This window comes from Erpetoichthys calabaricus, chromosome 6 (genome assembly GCF_900747795.2).
Source record: "Erpetoichthys calabaricus chromosome 6, fErpCal1.3, whole genome shotgun sequence".
Classification (NCBI taxonomy): Eukaryota; Metazoa; Chordata; class Cladistia; order Polypteriformes; family Polypteridae; genus Erpetoichthys; species Erpetoichthys calabaricus.
This window is the reverse complement of record NC_041399.2, coordinates 204,621,219-204,644,302: the sequence shown is the minus strand read 5'-3', so window position 1 is coordinate 204,644,302 and position 23,084 is coordinate 204,621,219. Positions and strand designations below refer to the sequence as shown.

General features: G+C 41.1%; 1 protein-coding gene and 1 long non-coding RNA gene across 2 annotated transcripts in view; both read right to left on the bottom strand.

The window, feature by feature from the left end:
- Window positions 1-1,938: 1,938 nt before the first annotated feature.
- Window positions 1,939-21,262, bottom strand: LOC114653155 (uncharacterized). The gene is made up of 4 exons (XM_028803321.2): window positions 21,105-21,262; window positions 17,446-17,649; window positions 10,701-10,882; window positions 1,939-8,166 (listed from the first exon to the last, which is right to left on the bottom strand). Exons 1-4 carry the CDS (start codon window positions 21,208-21,210, stop codon window positions 2,665-2,667), a joined length of 5,994 nt encoding a protein of 1,997 aa, XP_028659154.2. The 5' UTR covers window positions 21,211-21,262; the 3' UTR covers window positions 1,939-2,664.
- The window catches only part of LOC127528400 (uncharacterized), a 38,862-nt gene continuing 17,716 nt past the window's right edge, over window positions 1,939-23,084 (bottom strand). Inside the window, exon 2 of the long non-coding RNA XR_007935287.1 lies at window positions 1,939-2,074. This is a non-coding gene — a long non-coding RNA (uncharacterized LOC127528400). The remainder of the gene's footprint in view (window positions 2,075-23,084) is intronic.

The window sequence follows — 23,084 nt, the reverse complement described above, 5'->3', positions numbered from 1 at the left end:
GATTAATAAAGTATCTATCTATCTATCTATCTATCTATCTATCTATCTATCTATCTATCTATCTATCTATCTATCTATCTATCTATCTATCTAATAAGAGACAGACAGATAACATTATACAGTCATGAAAAAGTTTGGGAACCTCTCTTAATTGTTTGGATTTTTGTTTCTCATTGGCTGAGCTTTCAAAGTAGCAACTTCCTTTTAATATCTGACATGCCTTATGGAAACAGTAGTATTTCAGCAGTGACATTAAGTTTATTGGATTAACAGAAAATATGAAATATGCATCATAACAAAATTAGACAGGTGCATAAATGTGGGCACCCCAACAGAGATATGACATCAATACTTAGTTGAGCCTCCTTTTGCTAATCTAACAATCTCTAGACGCTGTCCTCCAATAGCCTGTGATGAGTGTCTGGATTCTGGATGGAGGTATTGTTGACCATTCTTCATACAAAATCTCTCCAGTTCAGTTCAATTTGATGGCTGCTGAACATGGACAGCCTGCTTCAAATCATCCTATAGATTTTCGATGATATTCAATTCAGGGGACTGTGACGGCCATTCCAGAACATTGTACTTCTCCCTCTGCATGAATGCCTTTGTAGATTTCGAACTGTGTTTTGGGTCATTGTTTTGTTGGAATATCCAACCCCTGCATAACTTCAGCTTTGTGACTGATGTTTGAACATTATCCTGAAGAATTTGTTGATATTGGGTTGAATTCATCTGACCCTCGACTTTAACAAGGGCCCCCGTCCCTGAACTAGCCACACAGCCCCACAGCATGATGGAACCTCCACCAAATTTGACAGTAGGTGGCAGGTGTTTTTCTTGGAATGCGGTGTTCTTCTTCCACCCTGCAAAGTGCTTTTTGTTATGACCAAATAACTCAATTTTTGTCTCATCAGTCCAACGCACTTTGTTCCACAATGAATCTGGCTTGTCTAAATGAGCATTGGCATACAACAAGCGACTCTGTGGCGTGAGTGCAGAAAGGGCTTTTTTCTCATCACCCTGCCATACAGATATTCTTTGTGCAAATTGCACTGAATTGTAGAACGATGTACAGATACACCATCTGCAGCAAGATGTTCTTGCAGATCTTTGGAGGTGATCTGTGGTTTGTCTGTAACCATTCTCACACTCCTGCTCATATGCCGCTCCTGTATTTTTCTTGGCCTGCCAGACCTGCTGGGTTTAACAGCAACTGTGCCTGTGGCCTTCCATTTCCTGATTCCATTTCTTACAGTTGACTGATGGTTTAAACCTCTGAGATGGCTTTTTGTAGCCTTCCCCTAAACCAGGAGACTCAACAATCTTTGTTTTCAGATCTTTTGAGAGTTGCTTTGAGGATCCCATGCTGTCCCTCTTCAGATGAGAGTTAAAGGGAAGCACAACTTGTAATTGACCACCTTAAATACCTTTATATCTCATGATTGGACACACCTGTCTATGAAGTTCAAGGCTTAACGAGCTCATCCAACCAATTTGGTGTTGCCAGTAATCAGCATTGAGCAGTGACAGGCATTCAAATCAGCAAAATGACAAGGGGACCCACATTTGTGCACAGCCAGTTTTTCACATTTGATTTAATTTCATACAACTAAATTCTGCTTCGCTAAAAATCTTTGTTCGGAAAACACCGCAGTACTCAGATGTTCCTAGGAAATGAAAGACAGACCACTGGTATCTTTTTTGTTGAAAGGAGAGTCAATTATTATGCAGGCTGAGAGGGGTTCCCAAACTTATTCATATGACTGTGTATGTATAGTTTTTCAGTTGTTGCATTTTATGTATTTCTTTGAGATGCAGATGTTAAAGAAATAGCCAATAACACACAAAGCATTCCAAATGACATTTTTATTAAATAAATCTCTTATTTACAAAGATTCTGTGTTGCCCTTTTTTGTGACTAACCAGGGTATTACGGTTTCCCATTCTAGTGGGCATTTTGAGCTATTTTTGTGCTTATTGTGCTTTGGAACTCTCAAGTTCATCACATATGTACACAATGGCAGTGCCCATATCATGAACAAAATGGCGCCAACTCATAAAAACGTAATTACTTCTTATATATTATTATCAATGCGTCTAAACTAAATGAACCCATTGGTTTCTTGGTTCCTTCAATGTCTTCAAGGCCAAAGAAGAAATTAAAAAAATTAAAACACTACTCCGATTATGGGAGCAGCAAAGTATACAAGTACATGAGCTTCAAAGAGGAAATACAAAAGTCTGATACACTTCCAACCATTCATACATAATGTATAAAACACAAGTTATTTAATTATAATGGAAATTTGATCCTATTGAATACATTTTATAAAATTATTTCCAGCAAACCTCAACGGGAGTAGACTTTTACATTCTGTTGCTGGATAAAACTTTGTAGTAGTAGGGTATTGTACCATGTTAGCCATTATGGATGCAATGAAAAGTCAAGCAAAATGACCCCTTTTATTGACTAACTGAACTGATTATAATATGCAAGCTTTCGAGGCAACTTCAGGCAAGTTGTAAAACAGGAACTGGAGTTTCCTGTGTTTATATAGACACTAGGACAGAAACAGCATTGGAGAATCTTTAAGTGGGTCATCTTCAATGTAAAAACTTTACTTTTAATTTTAAAAACTTTAAAACTATGTCTCCACAATGTTATTCAAGTCCTCTTCTTTCCATTTGTAGGTGTTCTTGTAATAGTGACACCAGCATGGACACTGTCGTGTTTGGGTCCATGAGCTTCACCAGAGGTACATTTACACTTCTGTCTTGAAATATGCGATTTTGCACAGTCATTGCAAGCATAGAGTCAATCCCAAATGCTAAAAGGGAAGTATCGTTTTTCACCTCTTCTAAATCCAGACCAGAGATGTCACAGAGCAGCGTTATTACATAATTTTCAAGATTAGAAATGGAATTGCCCTGGGAAATCTCGGATGTGTCAGCTAAGTGTTTGATTTCCTCTGCCATGACTGGGTGCAAACGCTGCCTGAGGTAAACATTGGAGGACAGGAAGTGCTTGCTCAAATTTTGAAAATTGAACTTCGACACGACTATCTGTGGGTTGCTCTGCACCAAGCAGTATTCCAGACATTCATGAATTTCGGGTACATCCAGGGTCATCAAACCCTTCTGCTCAAGGAATTGTTGAATTTTGTCTTTGTTCAACAGCAGACCGGTATTTAGAGCTCCCCAGTTAATTGACTGTCCAGGTAAACCGATCCGCCTTCGGTAATGACAAAACATATCCAAAAATGAGTTTGCCGCCGCATAATTTGCTTGAGCAGAGTTCCCTAAAAAGGAAGCGATGGAAGAATAACACACAAAGTAGTCCAACTTGCATCGTCTGGTTGTGTTATGAAGATTTAACACCCCAGCAACTTTGGGTCTCATCACTTTCTCAAAGTCAGATTTGCTCAAAGTGTGAATCAATCCATCATGCAGGACCACTGCACTGTGAAAGATCCCTCGTATTGTAACACTGGGATAGGTGTGTTTAATGGCACTGATTGCCTGCTTCACATCCTTTGGAATGGCCACATTACAGCAAATACTAGAAATGGTTGCTCCAAACTGGGTCTGTAGGTCTGCAATATCTGCTTGTCTCTCTGGTGTCGGAGCACTTCTAGAGAGAATGACAATATATCCACCTCCATGCTGGGCAATGAACTTTACAGTCTCGAATCCCAAACCTGAAAGTCCTCCAGTTACTAAGTATACACCATCACATCGAAAAAGCTGCTTATTTGGGGTAAATAGAGGAATTTTGGAAATTCTTTTGAAATCATCCTGAAGAACAACCAACTGTATTGTCTTGGCCATAAAATAAGAGTCTAATCTTTGATTCTGTGCCACCTCATTCCCATTGTGTCCATCAGGTTTAAGAACTTTGGTAGGGATGTCTAACAAGGACTTCTCCAACTTCAAGGACTTCACCCACTTGAAAATGGATTTGCTGTGTTTCCTAAGGTAGGTTTTCTGAAAAATTGTCATCAGCTGAATAACGTGAATGTGAACATGTTCATTGTCACTCCTAAGCATATTCAGGAGATTAAAGGTCCGGTCGCTGTTACACACGATAACAATATGGCTGGCAGTTGTGATACTTAAAATGTTTCTAACAGATGAAAATTCAGTAGGATTGAACAAAATTAAAGCATCACTATTAATTAACTGTTCAGAATTTCCTTTTCTAATAATTTCAGTGCGCATACCACATTTGATTGCCACGTGTGTAATAATTTTGCATAGAGTGGACTGAGGAAAGGAGGAAATTATCCCCACTTGCCTCGGAGGTCTGACTGTGGGTAAGACATTTACTAGAATTTCCCAGGCTAATATGAAGAAAGAGACACAAGGAACTTCTTTCAGAAATGGAATATTCCAACTTTTGTAACAAACCGATTCAGGAAGGAGAACCCTAGAAGCTGCACCCACTGGAAAGCATGATATGATATGATCTCCAGGCCTCAGAAATGTGACTTTACTTCCCACATTTGCTACAATGCCACTGAAGTCAAGACACAAGAGTTGGTGGTTTTCGTTGGAGTATTGGGTCCAGTACATTGTCTCACCAAAGCGTAAAGCATTGAGACTCACAGGAAAATAATCAGAGGAATGGAGACATATCTTGCTTATCTGAATCTCCACTCCGTCAATAGAGAGAGTTTTATTATTGCTACCAGTAAATACAGTGGCTTGCAGATGCTCAAGTCCGTATGGATTTGTCGTATTAAGGGCAAAGCTACGTACATCTAAAGTTGTCTGATGGTTTGAATTACTCCAAACCTCTTTTTCAACTGCCCGTTTGATGCTTGAATGGTAAATCCGGCCTTTTCTGATCATAACTTCTGGATATTGTTGACTCTCATATGAAGTAATTACTTTTCCCAGCAAAACAATATCTTCATTATTTACAGATCCAATATCAATCACCTGAAAGGAAAGATGAAAAATTTCAGCAGCACATGCCCGGGACATTCCCCAAAGAGCAAATCCTGTGCTCATCTGATCGACCGTATCTTCGGAGGCTCTGTAGGTGATCGCTTTAATTGTGCAGCTGTATTTTTCTTCACTTAGCATAACAATGATCTGACGGTAAGCTTCACAACAGTTTGTTAAGTGCTGTAGCACATTTTCTGGGTGCAACTTATCAAAAATTTTGATTCCCCAGAAAAATAAAATTTCTGTGAATTCGGAGTAGGCAAAAAATTGCCCAAAATTCACCATGGCTAATTCTGTATCTTTACTTGAAATGTACACGGAGTCTGGGTGAAGATGATGTTTCACCAACTGTGCCACCCCCAGCTGATCAGCAAACACTAAACACTTCGGATGACTTTGTGAGACCTGTTCCTCAGGAGCATCTACCCATTCATTTTGAAAAGTAAATTTATGGGTAATAGAAAGACCAGAGCCAATAAACGTAATCTGAACATGTTTAAGTTCAGCTAAGACAAAGCCGTTGGTATCAGTAAAACATCCGCACACCTCTGCAGAATTATCGTTAGTTTTAGTGACTTTCATGTATATGAACATCTCGCTCTGCAATGGTGCAGATATAAGCAGGCTACCTATTGCTGAAGGAAATCCAGGCCTGGATTTGGAGACACTTACTACAAAAAAGGACGACATTTGTAAAAAGTAATCTAAAATTACTGGGTGAAAGAAATATTTGTACATCTCTTTCTGAATTTCGTCTGGTATTCGAATTCTTGTAATGGCCTCTTTGAACTCTTCTTTTTTATAGATATTGCCAAGTTGCCTGAATACTCCTCTGTATTGGAAACCCAGGTTAGATAACTTCTCATAAATCGTCTCAGATGTCACGATTATTTCACACCGGGTGCAAACACTGTCCACTGCGATTTGTCTTTCCTCTGTAATATTTTTGGTATTCATTTGTATTTTGCCTAATGCATATGTGATTTCAGAAGAGTATATCTTAAAAGCAGTTACTCCATTTTCTGATTCTAATTGTACCTGTAGGGGCATTGAGTTTTGATTCACGGTAAAGGGTTTAGAAAATTTGATTTCAAGCTGAAGGAAATTTAGAGGCAGTTTAGTCTCTTGATTAGCCATGGTGGATGCCAAAGCTATCTCCACATAGAAGGATCCTGGAACTATAGCGACACCATTGTTTTTATGTTCATATATGTATGGTACCACATCTGTTAACTTCTTGCATGTGATTATTGTCTGGTCATGATTCGCACCATGAAGGAGCGGATGGAAAGTGTTGAACATGTTTTGGTTTGTTTGCCCCTCAGAATTAGAAGAGACCTCTTTCTTGACATGATCAAACTGGTACCTTGGGTAAGGGCTTGGTAGAGTCTCACTCCCTTGATAAAACTGTTCCCAGCTGATGTCAAAACCCAATTCAAAAAGTTTCGTCACGACTGTAAGCAGACTCTCATAGTCCTTACTTGGTTGCACAGTAGGAAATATTAAAGCATCAGAGCCTAAGATCTCCATAATACTCCTTTGAAGTGCCCTTCTGGGACCGATTTCTACAAATACAACATCTTTTTTGCTAGAAGTCACTGACTTCACAGCCTGCTCAAAACACACAGGTTGTCGGACATTCTTGGCCCAGTATTGACCAGTGGTAAAATCCCCGGTGGAAATGAACTGTCCTGTTACTGTAGAAATCAGGTCTGTGGTCATTGGCCCAGTTTTTAGAAGCCCAATTTCTTCCTCAACCGTCTTCAAAATAGGATCCATCATAGGACTGTGGTATGCAGCCGGCACATCAAGGACATATAAGAAAATGTTCTTTGAACTGAATGCCAATGACAGCTCCCGGTGAATGTCATCTATGGACTCTGCATCACCTGATAAGGTACATGACTGAGGGCTGTTGAAGGCAGCAATGCTGATTTTTCTCGAAGAAGAATTAACAAAGCCTAAAAGATCAGAAACAGCAATGTTGCTGACAACAAGCATCTTCCCTCCAGTGACTTTGGCCTGCAAGATGCTTCGATAGTAAATGACCTTCACCGCATCCTGCAGGGAGAGCAGACCTGAGCAATGTGCGGCTGCAACCTCACCTACGGAGTGTCCTAGAACAGCATTCGGCTTTATACCCCACTGACTCAGAAGGCTCGATAAGGCCACCTGGATGGCAAACAGCAATGGCTGGATAATTTCTGGCTTGGTAAAATCATTATAGTCCTTTTCATTTTCCAGCCGGTCAAGAAGATGAAATGAAGCATATTTATTAAAAATGTTTTCAATTTCAATAATTTTCTCTCTAAATATGCTTTCTTCTTTTACCAGTTGTTTGCACATCCCCTTGTAGGTGACTCCATTTCCACAGAACACAAACACTAAGTGTTGATCGGATTTGGCAGCTGCTATTTTCATATTAGCTGCTGTTTGGATCTGCTTAGTTAAATTCTCAAGAGTCGGTGTGACAAAGGCTTTTCGGTACCTGTGTTTGGTGTGACTTCTCCTACATGCAGACGTATAGGCCAAGTCCTGCAGCTCTAATGAGGCACTGCTGTCAATTATCCTAACGGTGTCAGCCATTGTCATATGAATGGCTTTCTCCGAGGCTGCCGAGAGTACAAACAGCTTCAACCCCTTTTCAACATGGTGATTCAGAACCCGGGTCTCTTTGTATTGCCGCACCACAACGTGTGCATTAGTTCCACCGAACCCAAAGTTATTCACTCCTGCGGCCCTACCCAGTGGTCCTCTGCTTTCCCATTTCTCTGCTTTAGTTGGAATTTTAAGGTTGAGAGCTTCGGCGTCAATGCTGGCGCTGTCTTTGGAATAATGGAGGGATGGAACAAGGGTTTCGTGTTGCATCATCAAGAGGACTTTGATGAGCCCTGCAACTCCTGCTGCAGATTCAGTGTGTCCAATGTTACCTTTTACGGAACCGATGACAAGGGTCGGGGAGCCGGCTGAACGACATTTAGCAACTACATTAAAGATGCTGCTGGCCTCAGTAGGATCACCTGCTGATGTTCCAGTCCCATGAGCCTCTATATATTGTATGTGTGAAGGGTCAACATGTTTGGAATAAATGCTGTGTAGAAGCTGCTCCTGCTGCATCATTGATGGCCTGGTGATGGGCGTTACTGTTCTTCCATCTTGATTTACAGCACTGCATGTTATGATGCCTCTGATATGGTCAAGATCTTTCAACGCCTGAAAACAAAATTGACGAGAGACGAGTTTACAGTTGATAATCACCTTCTTATAGTTCCACAAAAATGTGCAGTTATTTATGGTATAGTCAAATTTAGAATATAGGCAAGTAAAATGTTTGATTTTCTACCCATAAATTTTTAAGAAAAAAACAGACTGATGTTAGCTGAACTAAAACAATTGCACTACATATCCTAAAGATGGCAGCAACAGGTCAATGGTATTGTTTATTTGAAATTGCTTCGGTAAATCTCTTTGTTTTTCTTATTTTATCTGATCTTATCTTATCTTATCCCTCAGGTAGGCAGGAGGCTAAAGCAACGTATGCCCACACATCACTTCGGCATGGGGAAATTTGAAGTTTTGCTTTTTGGAACTTTTTGAAGTTGTTTTTTTTTTAAATATTTCCATGGAAGTGGAACCCACCGATATGAAGGGCCGACTGTGATATTCTCATGAGTGGAGGAGACCTGCATGATGAGCAGATTCACTTCAAATATTTTTGCAGGTCTATCCTGCACTTTGATGGCCATTGGCATAATATTCAGCCCAACATTCATCATTGTGGCACTGATATAACCAGCCTCACCTCAAAAATTCACCACTATGGATGCAGAGGGCCACATTCTCAATGTGGCAAAGTTAAAAAAAAATACTGTAAAAAAACCCATTGCACGACAGCCATGCGTGGAAGTTTTCCAGGATGTCTGACTTCATTTTCACCATGTGACCCTTGTGTCCCACGAGGACACATCAAGCATAAACCACCCTTAATGCTGCCAGCTTTGTGATTTTGTGCACATCACCTCTAAAAGCTGCCATCCTTCTGATTGTACATGTGCCAATGCATTTAATTTTTTCACTCCACCTCGTTTGATTGTGTGCCACACATCTTTACATTTTCGAATGCTAGCACTTCAGAGCCACCGTATCAAAAAATTGACATAGAACTCAATGATACCAGGTACAGGTAGTCCCCAGGTTATGGACACCCGACCTATAACATACGAACTGGGCCGCAGCTGTGACACATGCGCCTCAGTAACTGCCGCTCCGACATCTTTCGGCACGGGGACGCTGCAAGCGGTGGCTGAACCGAGGCTGGAGGGGGTCGATTTCGCTGCTCGCGTAGTGTAGTATCCGTCTGGCGGCTCCCGGCGGCAAGCGGTTTCACTGCCCGGCACCCACTGCAAGTGGTCAACCTGTTGTGGCTGAACGGAGGACATTGAGGGTGAACGGGGAGGCGGGGGGTAGCATTGTAGTCTGCCTCGGATGGCTGCGTGCTGAATGGGGGCGGTGGTGCGGTGGACACTACAGGCAGCATACTGTAGCGGAGGTGACTGTGATGTGGGCTGGTCAGGGCCGGATTTATATGAAAAGAGGCCCTAGGCTATTCCACTTGTGAGGCCCTTTCACCTTCCATTTTTAAGGTTGTAAATTACATGACAGATAATAAAATACATCATTACTGTGATTAACCAATACATTTTTATGTTTGTTTATTAGTCATATGCGTAGAATTTCTCCTTATTTTCGGTTCAGTGTTTTAGTGTTCACTGTTTTTAGAATAGTGTAATTTTAATTTTGATAACAATTTGAATGTAGGCCCCTCTTGATCTTGAAGCCCTAGGCTGAAGCCTAGTTAGCCTATAGGAAAATCCGGCCCTGGGGCTGGTGATGAACCGCCCCTCGCTGCCCCCATTCATTCTCAATAGCAAGCCTGCTTGTACTGTTACGCACATAGCAGGAAGTTGTCTCTTGTCAGTACAGGGTGGTCCAGATCTAATTCTGCAGATCCAGATCGTCTGGATGACTTTGATTTATGCGGGGACGATTCCAGTTTGGCGCGAAGACGATTCTTCGTGTCGTCAGTTCGCACACTTCTCGATGGTCCGGGATTTTTCAGGTGATTTTCTATGTAATAAACTGAATAAGTTTTAGCGTAATGAAAATTGCATAATTAGATCTGGACCACCCTATACATCAGACGTGTTGACGACTGGTGCCTTTCTGCTGTGATAGCGTGTACAGTGCTGTGCAGAAGAGCTCATCTCAAACTTTTGTCTTCACCCTTCAAGAATGTCTCTGAAACACAAATCTGATGCAAGTGCTGGTGCTACAGTAAAGAAGAGAAAAAACATCACCATTGAAAATAAAGTAGAAATAATAAAAAGGTCAGAAAGAGGTGTAACTCCATCATTCATTGGCAGAGCACTTGGTTACAGTCGGTCAACAATAACATTTATTAAAGTAATGTACCTGTTTCCTCTTACATACAAATTCAACTTAAGTATGACCCTACAGTCCCTATCTCGTACGTAACCCGGGGACTGCCTGTATACCTGACTCTTCAAAACCTGAGAAGCAGACTGCTCCTGGCCTCAGATTATCTTAAAGTTTTTGATTATTTTAAGTAATTTTATTGATTGATTTCTGTATTATTTTGAATGTTTATAATGCTTGGCTGCATTGCAAATGAAGGTCTTTCTCCATGTATTCCAAATTTAAATAAAGTTTTGAAATGCAAAAATTACCTGTTCCAATGGCTTGAGTAGGACAATGCCACAGCCTTCTCCTCTCCCATAACCATCAGCCTTGATGGAGAAAGGCTTGCTGACACCATCCGGGGATATCATTTTTGCTTTGCTGAGGGAGACGAATATCCTTGGCTCAAGAATACAACTCACTCCTCCACAGATTGCCATTTCACAGTCACCTGGACAAAAGAAAAGCACAATACACAAAACTTCTATAAAGTTCTTCAAGGAAATGGCAGAGATTAACAGAGTTATATGGACCTGCTGTTGAGATGTATGCTACAGGACCATTGTTTGATATGGCTGAACAAAGAGTAATACTGTATGTGAGCCTCTTTGCCCTGGTATTTAAACTGATGCTCTACGGCCGGTTACATTCACCCCATGATTTTTGGTCATGGCTGGATTGAAACCAGCTTCATCCATAAAGAAATTTGCATGGTACAGCATTTTACTCCAGTTCCATGATTCTCTGTAATCACAACAGACAGGACAAAGTGAAACACTTGAGAGAACCAGTGAACCAAACCTCTATATAGAGTACACCATGCAGTGAATATAAAATGATACAACATTATTATATCAACCACATGTTGATGTCTCAGCTCCCTTACATACTCACTGTCACATTTAAAGGACACTCTTTAGGTTTCTTCCATTTTGATGTTATGACATTTCCAGACCCAATCAATGGTGAATATACTGACAGTATCATCCATCCATCCATTATCCAACCCGCTATATCCTAAGTGCAGGGTCACGGGGGTCTGCTGGAGCCAATCCCAGCCAACACAGGGAGCAAGGCAGGAAACAAACCCCAGGCAGGGCGCCACCCCACCGCAGGGCACTGACAGTATCAATGTGGTTGAAAGTTGTATGGTTTGCAATTATAGCCATCTGTATTTCTCTTAAATCAATGTCATTGTTCCTCAGCACCATCTCAACAACCTCTGCCTCTTGTGCGACAGTAAAGATTTTGCCTCATCCACCAGCAGCAGGTCTAAGTTCAATTCTGTGAAGGCACTGCATTTCCACAGAGATGTATGTCAAGCTCAATTACTCTATGCTTTGCAGAGATAGTGTAGCATACGTGTGCACATCTGCAAACACAGTATATGTGAGTTTGGGTGCCTTACTGATTCTCTCTCCAGAACGTCCAAATAATTGAGGCCATACATGAATGTAGAACATTTTGGCTACACACTCAAACCAGCCTCACACAATGAGAGGCCATGATTTATCACATGGTCTGTAATAGTTGCTCTGATTTCATCCGAGACCACTGTTCTATGGCCACCCCTTCCAGGAGGTACTCCTCTTTCTCTTTGTTCTCCCCAATCACACCGTCGTAGGGGTTGTTGTTGTCTGTCTCGTTTCATTTTACATTAACAAATAAACCACACCATCTACCCCCTTTTATGTGTTGTCACCTATGTTGATTGGTTTAGAGACAAATTTGCAACAAGTGTATCATCAGTTGCAAGATAAGGCCAATTGAAGTAGGAAAGGGCCTTAGCACCCATGCCATTTTATTGGGATTTGCTTGACCTGTGTGAGAGAATAATTTGGAGATAACAATAGTTAAGTATTTTGGTTTGCCGTGCACATTGAAATATATAAGCATTTGTTTTAGAAATATCATTAAGAGAGCTACTGAAATGGTTAAGTAAATAAAAGACAAGAATGTTCTAGGAGAATGGTTGATGTAATACATAAAATGTATTGGGAGATGATTCAGAGATCAGCAGATGTCCTGTAAACAACAATATTAGACAGTCGTCACATACACAGAGATTTCAAGAATAATGGCGGAACTTAAGAGATATAAGAACATCAAGAGTCTAGTAGAATAGACTTTTATTTGAATAAGTTATTTCAGTCAACGAACCAATCAGAGCAAATGTACATATTGATCAGCACTATTATGTAAGTTCAGGTGTTTATAAAACGAACCATTGCCCTTACTTTTTTGGTCATTCTGTAACAGACTGTTGTGATGAATGCTCCCTCTTCATCATTTACTGAAGAGTAATAAAAGATGTAATGGACAGGCTTCCTCCTGCCTGGTTCCTGAGTCAGGGAGGTTATAGTTGAGGGCAAGATTTCATCCTTTACAGTGTTTTCCCATTTTATACACACAAAAAAATGGAACTGTACATACAATTCTGAAAACTTGAAGCTCATGTATCAACAACATGACTCCAAACAGCTGAACTCTAAGCACAATTCCATTGGTCTCAATCAAATATCATTCTAAATCACAGTTTTGCAAATTTCTGAACACAAATTGCATCACTTAGCTCACTTTGTTCACCTAGAAACACTGGCCTTCAAAATGTAACACCCTGATTACCAGAGGCACCCTTAGGCGGCCCAGGCGGAGCCGGTTACGTCAAACACTGTTACCGGTATGTGTGGACTGTATAAACTTGCACACAAATTTAATGAAAATAATGTTAACATACACCGGATTTTCACATTACAGTATTCAGCTATATTTTTGCAAGATAGCAGGTGAACTTTATCAAAATATAATGACATAATCTATTCAAAAAGTGTAATTCATAATTCATGACAATACCACGACAGTGCGAAGTGAGATGCGGTGTCATATGGAAATTAGCAGGGCCTCCTCTAGAAAAGTACCCAAATTGATATGCAGGATATCATAGTCATAACTCATATTGATATCATGTCAGCTGTTTATCATTAGTGATATGTGTTTTTGTTCATTAATATTCAGACATGTTTATGGCCTACAAATGAAATGTGAGTTTCAGTGTTTCGACAGGAAGTGAGAAATTAACGTAGAGGTATCATCATGAAATTTCTTACTGGGTTCCAGGTTCAGAGATGAAAATCCACTTTTCTTGCCTTCCGATTGGAAAAGTCGTTGATAACATCTTCATAGTGTAATCTGGATCTGCAATGTCAAATTCTATAGATAGGATCGCCAGACTGCAAAGCCTGTCTTGAGACATGGTTGATCTATACTGGAGAATATAACTTGACAAATCTGCTTAGGCACGGGGCCTGGGGCAGTCGCCAGACCACTTGCCACCCACAAATGCTGCTCTTGCTGATTACCAATTACTCTCACTCATGTTCCACCTGTGCAAACTCAGTTGGGAGAACAATTCAATCATGTGTCAAAGTATACCATATTTCCCATTTCTGAATCTAATAGAGGAATGTCTTTCAGCATGGAAGCGGAAAGTGGTCAAACGCAGACCCCATGAGTGTGTGGCACTAGTCCAGTCAATGGAGGAGGCACATGATAACATCTACTCAGATGAATGCTAGAGATGGATCCACCATGCAAGGCTTTTTTTCCCCCAGGGAGACCATTGCAGCTGATTTGGATGAGGTCCCCTAGCCTAACTGGGATCAGAGGCGGGATGCAGAGTGATGTTTCATTGCATTTTACAATTGTTTTTGTCAGTTCAGCTTGACACTTTGCCTTGCAGTAATGTATAAATATTTCTTCCATCCATCCATTTTCCAACCCGCTGAATCCGAACACAGGGTCACGGGGGTCTGCTGGAGCCAAGCCCAGCCAACATAGGGCACAAGGCAGGAACCAATCCTGGGCAGGGTGCCAACCCACCGCAGTAAATATTTCTTTGTTACCTTTTTCTAACTGTGCACTGATTTACTTTCTTTGTAGTGCTTCTCATTGTACTTACATTAAATACAGTAGGTGAAATTATTACAGTAAGTTTTGCTACATACTATGCAAGACAGGTAACATTTGTGTTGCATTTACATGTAGTACTGTAAATGATATTTCAGGACAAAAAACCCATCACTTAACCAAAACGAGAAAAAGGAAATTTATTTCTACACATCTGTATGAATTTGAAGACCTGGGTTCACTTCCTGGGTCCTCCCTGTGTGGACTTTGCATGTTCTCCCCGTGTCTGCGTGGGTTTCCTCCCACAACCCAAAGACATGCAGGTTAAGTGTATTGGTGATTCTAAATTGTCCTTAGTGTGTGCTTGGTGTGTGGGTGTCCTGCGGAGGGCTGGCGCCCTGCCCGGGGTTTGTTTCCTGCCTTGTGCCCTGTGTTGGCTGGGATTGGCTCCAGCAGACCCCCGTGACCCTGTAGTTAGGATTTAACGGGTTGGATAATGGATGGATGGATGGATGGATGAATCTGAATATGTAACATGGTCTAATGAAGCCAAAACACGCATGAACACTTTTGATGGTGCTGTTTTGAATTTATCATGTCAGTATTTATTTGATGCTCTGTAAGACATTAACACATAGCAGCTCTGGGTATTGTTTTGGTGGAAGGAATCTGTTTTGAGAAGATAGAACATGGCTTTTTAGTGCTGTATTACATTTTGCTAGAAATTTATGGAGTTTTGACAAAGAAGTTCACTCTTTTCAGTTTGGGTTTAGGGTTTTGAGAAACTGCGGCTCAGTTTCTGGAAATGTGTTTAAACGTTTGGGAAAAACTGTAATATATTTCCAATTTAATTTCTTCCACACCTGAGACTGTGAGGTCCTATGAAATGTTCACTGTGTCTGGTGTTTTGCAAAAAGTGCCTTAACACTGGGGACTGACATACATACAATGTGAAACAGTTGACTGCTGTGCAAAAATATTTGCTGTTCTCTCCTGTGTCTTTAGAACTGACAACATGCACTGATGACGTGGAAAAAGATTATAAGCAACTGAGAAAAACTATAACTCTTCATGTGTATTTGTTATATAAGGAAAGTAAAACTGAAACTAAGCCATCTGATTATTCAAATATTTAAGGCTTGCTCTGAGCTCTTATGCTGCAAGTAAACAAGGCTGTACAATCCTGATGTATGAGTAAGTTTATAATCATCTCGAGGTGTGTGAACATACCAATACCAAATGACCAAAAAAATGTGAAAACTCTCCCACGCTTGTCATTTTTCAGCTATTAGCAGAGGTGGGTAGTAACAAGTTACATTTACTCCTTTACATTTACTTGAGTAACTTAAAAAAAAATTGTACTTCTAAGAGTAGTTTTACTGCACCATACTTTTTTACTTTTACTTGAGTACATTTGTGAAGAAGAAACACTACTCTTACTCCGCTACATTGGGCAACACTCGACTCGTTACTTTTTTCCATTTAAACATTAGCATTGGCGGCATGGTGGCGCAGTGGGTAGCGCTGCTGCCTCGCAGTTGGGAGACCTGGGGACCTGGGTTTGCTTCTCGGGTCCTCCCTGTGTGGAGTTTGCATGTCTGCGTGGGTTTCCTCCCGGCACTCCGGTTTCCTCCCACAGTCCAAAGACATGCTGGTTAGGTGGATTGGCGATTCTAAATTGGCCCCAGTGTGTGCTTGGTGTGTGTTTGTGTGTGTCCTGCGGTGGGTTGGCACCCTGCCCGGGATTGTTTCCTGCCTTGTGCCCTGTGTTGGCTGGGATTGGCTGCAGCAGACCCCTGTGACCCTGTGTTCAGATTCAGTGTGTTGGAAAATGGATGCGCTGCATTTTTGCCAGAGAGAAGTCGCCAGTGGATGTACTGCATGATTGTTTCACCAATTAGACGTAGCAACAATAATCACATGTCCATGTTTCACCAATCAGACATAGCCATGCAGTCACATGACCACACACAAACTTCCTGCGTCTGCAGCCCATGAGAGACTTTTTAGTCATGCGGGGCTCCTGTTTACTGCTAAACGGTCACAGCTTCACTGCAAGAACCTTGAGAGCCAACTCCTGCTGAAGCTTAACCAGCACTTCACTGAGTGAACAACAAGCACGTTTTAACCAAACATGCACAGACACAGACAGTCACGGTAAAGTGAGACTTCTTGTACGTGCACAAGCTGCCTTGTTCTAATGTTATTTTCTATCAGCTGTGCTATTTGGAGGGCAAGTGTGTGACGATGCCGGTCCCCTACAGACTCTTTTCTTTTCTTTGATTCCCCCTTTCTTTTTTTTTGTGCCGACCCGTATATATACACTCCCGTCTCCGTGGGCCTTAATCACAAGCCGCAGAAAGCCAATGAAGCAATCGAGAATAATCGCACCCGCACGTGCAGGTGTGACTCGCTCCAACTACCTCATTAACTCCCCGCGGTCGTGCAGTTGCGCCTACAGAGAGGGACACGGCTTTATGGATTTGAAACTGGCATTATTTTTTTTTGAAGCTGCGGACCCGCTACACCACAAAATGAATAAGCAGTATTATTCTGTTAGTGTACAGGTTATCTTGTCACTGTAAGTAGTTTGCACTGTTCAAACATATACTTAGGTATTGGCTTCAAAAGCTTTGTTGTGAAAACTGAGATTTGGAACTTTGTGTTATTTGTGCATCTTTATTCTGTAAAGATGTTATTTATTTGTACTCATTTTTTATTATTTGGAAATAACAGAATTTGCACATTATTTTATATTTGTGTATGTCTTATTACAACATTTCTAAAAAATAAATAATTTATTATGTTCAAACAGTTACTCAATACTTGAGTAGTCTTTTCACCAATTACTTTTTTACTCTTACTTGAGTAATTTTTTGGATGACTACTTTTTACTTCTACTTGAGTAAAATTATTTTGAAGTAACGCTACTCTTTTTGGCTACTCTACCAACCTCTGGTTATTGGTTTGATTTCCTTTAAAATCATCATTTATTAGCACATGCTGATAACATCACACCTTAATAAGAAATGACAACTGTTTTAATTTTGTTGTCATACAGTGAAGTTCCCACCATGCAAAGTGTCACACTTTATAACTTCTTTTTACCTTGCTTTATAGCTTGACAGGCATAGTGCAGGGCCACCAGAGACGAAGAGCAGGCGCTGTCGATTGCCAAAGAGGGCCCAGTGAAGTTGAAACAGTAGGAGATGCGGTTGGCCGCTATGCTCATGGCTGTCCCCGTGCTGTTGTAATGATTGATGGTACTGGCCACATTGTTCAAAATCATCTCATAATCCCGGTTCATGAGGCCTGCAGGAACAAAATAAGAAATGGAGATGTTATTATGAATTCAGGCAGGATTCTACACAGTTTAATGAGAGAAGAAACAACCTTCTGCAGTATTTAAGGCTTCCAAGTGCACAATGGCCTCCATGAATGGAAAAAGGGTGGAACAACCACAACAATTCCTGGAGCTGGCTGTCTGGCCAAACTAAGCAATAGTGCAAAGTGAGCAATAGTGAGAGAATGGCCTTGGTAACAGAAATGACAAAGAGCTCAATGGAGAAGGAAGAAACTTATAGAAGGACAATCATCAATGCAATACTCTGACGATTTGGGCTTTATGAAGAGTGACCAGACAGAAGGCTTTACCCAGTAAAAGACAGATTGAAGCCTGCTTGTAGTTTCCAAAATGGTACCTAAACGGCTCCCAGACTGAGAAACAAGGTTTTCTTGTCTGACAAAACCAAAATTAGTGTGTTGTGAGCTTGGAACATCCTCCAAACAAAGTCCCAAAAGCTGTTGCAAAAAGCCCAATGAAGTAGAAATGTCAGTAATCCTTCAGCTTGTGTAACAAAAACAGCAAATGAAGAATCTTTGAAAAAATAATAATAATAATAATACATTTTATTTATATAGCGCCTTTCCCATGCTCAAGGCACATGGGAAAATGATTACACAATAATTACACAAAAATGCCCTGCAGCAAAATGATGCTCCAAGGAGCACAAAAGGCACAGAAGGAGTTACCTTCAAGAATAGGCAATCCAGTGGTAACCAAATCCAAAATGCACAATTCCCAAAGAGAAAAACAGAGTAAATAAGTCAAAAATCCAGTACACAGCAATAATCAAAAGAGAGCTTACCAGAACCCAACATATACATACAACGTACCGCAAAGGAATGTGTGTTCTCTCAGCCTTTATAGAGTTGAGGACAGCCCCTTGACAGAGATGGACAGGTGGCCCCACCCATTATGGAACATCCCACAGTAGAAGCATGAACACTGTGGTGCCTGGCGGGTGTCCATGCCCGGCCGGGACGCCCAGGAGGAGTGGAGGAGGGCTTGTGTCTCCTCCAGGACACGAGGGGGTGTCCTCCCTGGTTGTATTGGGGGCCACGGGTACAGAGCTTGGAAGCTCTACCCTGTAGGGGCCCGTGGCCACCGCCAGGGGGTGCCCTGATGCCTTGGGGACCCTGGACCCCAGCGCTTCCGCCACACCAGGAAGTGCTGGGGGGAAGAGAAGAGGGGACACCCGGAGTGCTTCCGGGTACACAGCCGACACTTCCGCCACACTGAGGAGTGTCAGTGGAAGATTGCCGGGGAGCACCTGGAGCACATCCGGGTGTGCATAAAAGAGGCCGCCTCCCTCCAGTCAGGGTGAGAGTCGGGTGGAAGAGGACGAAGCTGGGAGGAGAGGAGTGGAGGCGGACCAGAGAGAAAGGCATTGTGAGTGTGGCCGAGGACTTGAAGGGGTGAATGGTGCTTTGGCACTGGATTGTGCACTATTACTGTAAATATTATTGTAAATAAACACGTGTGTGGTAAAACCATCATGTCTGCCTGTCTGTGTCCGGGCTGTACCCCACAACACATATAAATTAAATAATAAGCATAATAACATCCATCCATCCATCCATTTTCCAACCCGCTGAATCCGAACACAGGGTCACGGGGGTCTGCTGGAGCCAATCCCATCCAACACAGGGCACAAGGCAGGAACCAATCGTGGGCAGGGTGCCAACCCACCGCAGAAGTCAAAGGTGAAAATCAAACTGGCAGCCAAATTATAGGCTTATAGGGTTAATATTGTCACCTTTACGGGGTACAGTGGATTTCCTACTAGCCTTTGCTAAACAGCATGATGCCATGAGTGAGTATAAGCTACCTTCACTTCAATCCTCTGTCTTCCTCACCTTGAAACTGCTGTCGGCCATGTGGTTTCCAACTGAGAGCCTTAGCTTCTGGACCACACTGAATGACCAAACAATCACTTACAGTATGTCCATGTTGGGACACATTCATGTTAAGTGACAAGGTCACACAGAAAGTATCACAATCAGCAAGTGATATAGAAACCTCATGGTCTAACTTGACATCGTCTCTGAGGGTTATTGTGAGTGAAAATGACCAGGAGATATCAACACGATTTTGAGTTGCAGTTAAACCTGAAAGCCATATTAACCAGAAAGACACTGAACTGGACACACAAAGGGAAAAAGGGCAAAAACAATAATCAGAAGTTGAGATCAAAAGAGGATTTCAAAAAAATGAACGGAAACTAATGCTACACCTACTTGAAAGTAACTACATTTAAAGATCTTTTTTGTTTATCTAACCAAGGGATGCTGCCACACAGAACTGCTGCCATACTTACAGCGTTGTATCCGCTTACAATTACGGGTGTGACTGTCATGGTCGTGTAAAACGATTCCCATGTCACATAAACACATAACAAAATTAAAAACAAATCTAATCAAAACCCCTTGAAATAGATCCTCCAATATAAAAAAAAAAACTCAAAATAACCCAAAATGCAAATATAGTCACGTATAATTATGACAAATAGTCAGTGTCATAATATACTTAGGAGGCACGGTGGCGCAGTGGGTAGCGCTGCTGCCTTGCAGTTGGGACACCTGGGGACCTGGGTTCGCTTCCCAGGTCCTCCCTACGTGGAGTTTGCATGTTCTCCCCGTGTCTGCGTGGGTTTCCTCCGGGCGCTCCGGTTTCCTCCCACAGTCCAAAGACATGCAGGTTAGGTGGATTGGCGATTCTAAATTGGCCCTAGTGTGTGCTTGGTGTGTGGGTGTGTTTGTGTGTGTCCTGTGGTGGGTTGGCACCCTGCCCGGGATTGGTTCCTGCCCTGTGTTGGCTGGGATTGGCTCCAGCAGACCCCTGTGTTCGGATTCAGCGGGTTGGAAAATGGATGGATGGATGGATAATATACTTAATTTGTACATATGTTTTTATCCATTTAGGGCTTTGATACTCCAAGATTGTATACCCATTGTTTATTTCCAATTCAAATAGGAATTGACAAAGTTAGTTTGGATGATCTCTTATGTCACATGACCACGCTATAATAGTTGAGATGCCACTGGAAGTGGCGGTATAAATTTGACTACGTGCCCTTTGTTTCTTATCCATCAGTGCATAAACAATGTCTCATTACATCCTTTTAGTGGATTGTTAGCTTGATTTCTTTTAGGCCTAACCCTACGGTTGCTTCGTTGGCTCACGATTTGTTTTTCATCTTTGAGTCCCGTATTTTGTGCTCAGCCTATTGACACTTGTCTCCCTGGTTTTGTTTTGACTTTTCAGTTTTCAGCTTCTGGTTGTCTTTTACCACGTCTAGCTCAGCATTTATCATCTGCCGGTTCTTCTGCTCTCACAAAAAAGCTTGGACACATCAACTAGCTGGACATTGCTGCCAGATTAAATCTTGTATTTTGTGTAACGCATTGAGTAGGGTTACTCTCACCAATGAACACGCCTGTACTGGTCCCGCTAGCTTTTTCCATTGGTATTCCTGCATCCTCCAGGGCTCGGAAGGTACATTCCAGCAACAGTTTCTGCTGTGGATCCATTCTTTCCACTTCTGCTTCAGGAATGCCAAATAACTTGTTATCAAATTCGTTGAATCTGGGAGAAAATTAGTATTTTTAATAAATTAAATTGTTACTCAAACCTGCTGGTCTTAAAAGTATATGTGATTTGTTAAAAGCTGCATATCAGTGTTTCAGTGGCTAACCAAATGCATTTACATTGTCAGGGGACAAACAAACCGAGGAGCCTTCAGGAGTAGCTAGGGAACCAACCAGGCCCCCCAGTTTAATGTCAGAATCCAAAAAATATAACTTAGCCAAGCGCTTGGTGGCACAACAATAGAAAAAAAAAAACATAATAAGTGTCTGTATGGACAACAGGGCTTCTTAAATGAAAAGTTCAATCAAGCAGGCCAGGTCCTTCATATAAAAGGCCTGGTTCCCAAATGTGACCATTTCTCCTGGAAAAATTCAAATCTATATATGGCCCAGTTGGAAAGAGTGTGGGCTTATCTCATTTGCCCTCACTGGACATCTTCTTGTCATCTGTGAAAGGAAATGGAGATGAAACTGCTATTAACAGCACCCCCTCTCGCACCAGAGTGGTATCGCAAGCATCAGCAGAGTCTGAAAGGTGATCTTCAGGTGCTCATCAAAAAGGAAAAATTATATTAATTCATAAATGATAAATGAAAATAATTTATATGGCACATTTCACATACTAAATGCAGCAAAAAGTGCTTTACCAAGATTATAATACTATACTGTATACCTAAAATATATGCTGTCATAAAGATAACAGCAGTAGTAAAATATAGTAGCATTTTTAGCATGAAAATTGTACTTGGGCTGCATGGACCAGAGAGAGAGACTGAGATATTGTCAAAAGGGGCAGAGCCATCTTGAGAAGCAGGTTAGAGGGTGCATGACTGTGTGTTGTTGTGTGTGTGTGAATTAGAGAAAGACAGACAATCAGGCACTTAAAGAGCAGGACTTATGAGACCCACTATTGTGTGGTTCTCCGGGAACACATGCTTGACACAAATACCCTTTCAATTCTTGGGAGGGTTCTTTGCATATGAAGCTGGTTCTTTGAGCTTTGAAAATGATAGATAGATAGATAGATAGATAGATAGATAGATAGATAGATAGATAGATAGATAGATAGATAGATAGATAGATAGATAGATAGATAGATAGATAGATAGATAGATATGAAAGGCACTATATGATAGATAGATAGATAGATAGATAGATAGATAGATAGATAGATAGATAGATAGATAGATAGATGAAAGGCACTATATAATAGATAGATAGATAGATAGATAGATAGATAGATAGATAGATAGATAGATAGATAGATAGATAGATAGATAGATAGATAGATAGATAGATGAAAGGCACTATATAATAGATAGATAGATAGATAGATAGATAGATAGATAGATAGATAGATAGATAGATAGATAGATAGATAGATAGATAGATAGATAGATAGATAGATAGATAGATAGATAGATAGATAGATAGTGTGAGTGCTGAAGTCGAAATCAACAACGGGAGTCTAAAACCAATTTTTAATAAAAAACAATTTCTTTATTCTTTTGTTCTTTATTCTTGGTGAGTAAAAAAACTGTGAGACTGCCCTGTTGGAGAATGCGGGCAGACTCCAAAAGAAAAAAACTGTGAACCCCTTTTATCACCTAGCTTGTTCATTTAGCTAAAGAGAGAACAGAAAAAAAACATAAGAGTTCATTTTGAGGTTATCCATAGATTAGGGGACATCTTAAATTTATGACATAGGAGTACAGAATAACAAACAGCAGTACCAGGCACCTACATTATCTAAAGAATGTGCCCATCTCAGTTACAACCCATTTTAAGCAGTTTTCTCAAAGTTCATTGCATTAATT